General features: G+C 35.1%; 1 protein-coding gene across 12 annotated transcripts in view; it reads left to right on the top strand.

Annotated features, from left to right (window-relative positions):
• Positions 1-3760, top strand: part of LOC116846699 (rho guanine nucleotide exchange factor 11) — a 660614-nt gene that overhangs the window by 141709 nt on the left and 515145 nt on the right. For 11 of the 12 annotated variants that reach the window (XM_032820895.1, XM_032820894.1, XM_032820888.1 and 8 more), the window contains one exon: positions 2460-2717. The exons of the other annotated variant lie outside the window; for it this stretch is intronic. In XM_032820895.1, the coding sequence (XP_032676786.1) occupies positions 2460-2717 (258 nt within the window). The remainder of the gene's footprint in view (positions 1-2459; positions 2718-3760) is intronic. 12 annotated transcript variants of the gene reach the window in all.

Below are 3760 nucleotides of genomic sequence, written 5' to 3'. Positions count from 1 at the left end.
GTTCCCCCCCCCCCCCCCTTAAGCAGAAAAACCACTTCTGAATTTGTACATAATTTTACCATTCGTTTGGTAACAGTTAAATTTTATTTCAGTTCAGTTTTATTTTAACGTTTGGTAGTCCATTTCCATCGTTTAGTAGCCGAAAACATCGTTATAATTAAGAAAAATAGCGTAACTATAAAGTTGGCTTATTTAAGCTGGAAATACATTTTCCATGTATCATATGCAATTTTAACTGTAACAATCCATTTGGTGGTCGTCTTTTAACATTTGGTAGTTTATTCCTCACGTTTGGTAATAAACAATACAGTAGTAATTAAGGAAAATATAATTACGTGACTATGAAGTTGCCCCCTGCCTCTCTCCCCCTTAACAAGGAGACTGTCTATACGCGCCGCGTTAGATTTGGCTGATCTTTATATATATGTAGTAATCTCTTTTCTGTAAACACAGCTTGTATGAGCCAATGAGCACGAGTTTACGAGAAATCGAAGTTGAAAGTTTTCGGTGCGCCTAGAGTAGCTTAAATAGGAGCGTAATTCAAGTTGTCAGCGTGGCGCATCGAGTAGAGAGTGCAGCTAGAACGCTCGACATTATGCGTTCGATTCCGGGTTATTCCAATTTTTTTTTTTTAATATTTTCTGAAATATGAAATAAAATAAATTATTAATATATTAATTAGCCAACTATCCCAGTATTATTATCGTTCGCATTTTTTAAATAGAATTGTACGAAAAATAATGAGATACGTCTATCAACGAATAAATTAATTATTTTTTTAAAGTTCGGGAAGGGATTTTATTTCAACATTACGTTACTAGTCGTTATATTACTTTGGAATGCTTGCCTGATAAAGTTTTAAGATTTGTGTGGGAACGGCCTAACAGTGGTATCGTTTTTGCTACCCATTTTTTTCATGCTAATTTTATAGTGGAGGGGTGATAGAGAAGAACTTTCCGCAGATAGCAAAAACGATACCACTATTGGTACCGATTGTACCGATATGTACAAAATCCATAATGATATGTACAAAAAGAATGTTTCTCAGGGAGGCAGGGGGGAGAGAAAGGGGGAAGTAGAGAAAAAGGGAGAGAGGGAGGGGAGAGGAAGAGGGAAAGGAAGAGAGATAAAAAGTGGAAGAAAGGGGAGAAGCAAGGATAAAAATATATTATTTTAATTTAAAAACCAAATAATATTTGAAATTTTTTTAAAAATAATGAATTAAAATAACTAAAATAATAAACACTGTTAACCAAAACTAACCACTGTTAGGCCGTTCCTATAGGATACAAATCTTAAAACTTTATCAGGCAAGTAATCATTCTAAAGTAATATAACGACTAGTAACGTAATGTTGAAATAAAATCCCTTCCCGAACTTTAAAAGAATAATTTATTTATTCGTTGATAGGCGTATCTCATTACTTTTCGTACAATTCTATTTAAAAAATGCGAACGATAATAATACTGGGATAGTTGGCTAATTAATATATTAATAATTTATTTTATTTCACATTTCAGAAAAATTAAAAAAAAGTTGGAGCAACCCGGAATCGAACGTACTATCGAACGTGACGTTGAGCGTTCTAGCCGCGCTCCCTACTCACTACGCCACGCTGACTACTTGAATTTCATTTCTATTTAAGCTACTTTAGGTGCACCGAAAACTTTCAACTCCGATTTCTCGTAAACTAGTGCTCATTGGCAACAGTCATATGAGCTGTGTTTACAGGAAAGGGATTACTACAATATATATAAAGATTAGCTAAATCTAATCGTGCGTAATTTTATCTATTACCATTCGTTTGTAGTCCTTTTAACCTCTTAGATACTGTACGCCTCTATAATGGTTTTCGTGTGTCATCTTTTTGAACGGTACGCCACTATAGTGGCTTTCGCGTATATCATCTTTTTGAACGGTACGCCACTATAATAGCTTATTTTTATTTCTAATAAATTATAATTTATTCACCTGAAACTGTATTATAATGTACTTACGTAGTGAAAAGCATTACCAGACACAAATCGCAATGTCGCATTGTTTTTGCGCAGTCCGCGTTGAACTTTGCCGTACAGAGATACAGCTCCGCGGAAAGTCCTGCCGTAGCTAAGAGGTTAACGTTTGGTAGTCCGTTCTCGACATTCGATAGTACACCAAACAAATTGTAATAGTAAATTGCATACGATACATGGAAAATGGATTTCCAACTTAAATAAGTTAACTTTATAGTTACAGTTACAATTATAATTTCGAGTATTAAATGTCGGGAATGGACTATTAAACGCTATTAAACAACCGCCAATTATTATAGTTACGTTATTATTTGTTATGATGGGGGGGGAGGGGGAGGGGCATCTTCACGCAGCTCGTTTGAAGCTTCTGCTAACTTTTTGACGTCTTGTCATTGTGTCTTACAGCTTTGCTCTTTAGTAACAGTAACCTTTTATTGTATCTTACAGCTTTGCTCATTGGTAACAAACACCTCGTGCTCCCCGGGCTATTATCCACCCTCGAATACAAACAACGACAATGGCACAGACCTGCCACCTCCACTGCCATCGCGTAAATCCTTGTCCATGCAAAGTCTCTCTCCACCGCCTTTGCCTCCTAGACCACCACCTGTCACAAACACGCACAATACAGCCCAGCTGGAGCTGGATCGACATCTGCTGACTCATTTAACGCCTTCAATCGCCAGTCACGGTATTCCTAACTCTGTAAGTAACCTAATTTCCAAATACTATCTCGTTAATATTTGTTTTACACACACACCCACACACACACACACGCACGCACGCACACACACACACACACATCCACACCCACCCACACATACACACACCCACCCACCCACCCACCCACCCACACACACACACGCACGCACACACACACACACATACACACACACACACTTGACGTCATAACTAATAAATGTGCAAGTTTTATCTGCAGAAGCAACATGTTGTAGCATTATGTGTTATTATTATAAGTTATATTTTTTAAATTACGGTTACAACGTTTGTTCTTTTTTTTTATTAACGGTAATATAATAACATTTTTGGATAAAGGTAAGAAATATAGTCGTTACTGTGTATACTTACGTGTAACGATTTGTTTCAAACTACATTTAATGGTTTAGGAGTTAGGCTTAAGAGTTACTTATCCTGCTAACATAGCAGAGTACGGCCCAAAACTCTACTCTGAGTCAGTGAATTTTATTATATACTGACTTTCAAGAGTGGATGTAACACAAGATGAAACAGGACATTAGATGCTGATTGTATTAATATCTTTGTCAGCGGTTTATTGATTGGTTTGTATCGCTGTAATATCATGGCACCAACGTTGACTCCATATACACACTTTAACATTGCCATTATACCAGACAATGTTGCTATTTTTAATACAATCTATATTTATTGTCAAAGTATAATATAGTAAATATATATTTATAAATAAAATATAAAAATAAAGAAAATATAAAGAAACACAGAACACATTTGATGGCAAACGTTTTCAGCTCAGAATGTGCAAGTGTAAAATAATATAATGTAGTGTAAAATAGTCAATCAACGCTATATTTATCTTTTTTCTTCTAGTAGAAAATGATCTTGTGTTCACTGCGTCCAATATCACTTTCAGTACTTAAAAGATATATATATATGATCTTGTGTTCACTGCGCCCAATATCACTTTCAGTACTTGAAAGATATATATATATATATATATATATATATATATATATATATATATATATATA

Source organism: Odontomachus brunneus, unplaced genomic scaffold (genome assembly GCF_010583005.1).
Source record: "Odontomachus brunneus isolate Ranch 3 - 2012 unplaced genomic scaffold, Obru_v1 Obru_scaffold_067, whole genome shotgun sequence".
Lineage (NCBI taxonomy): Eukaryota > Metazoa > Arthropoda > Insecta > Hymenoptera > Formicidae > Odontomachus > Odontomachus brunneus.
Note: the sequence above shows the minus strand (reverse complement) of the source record. Positions and strands in the feature narration are given on the sequence as shown.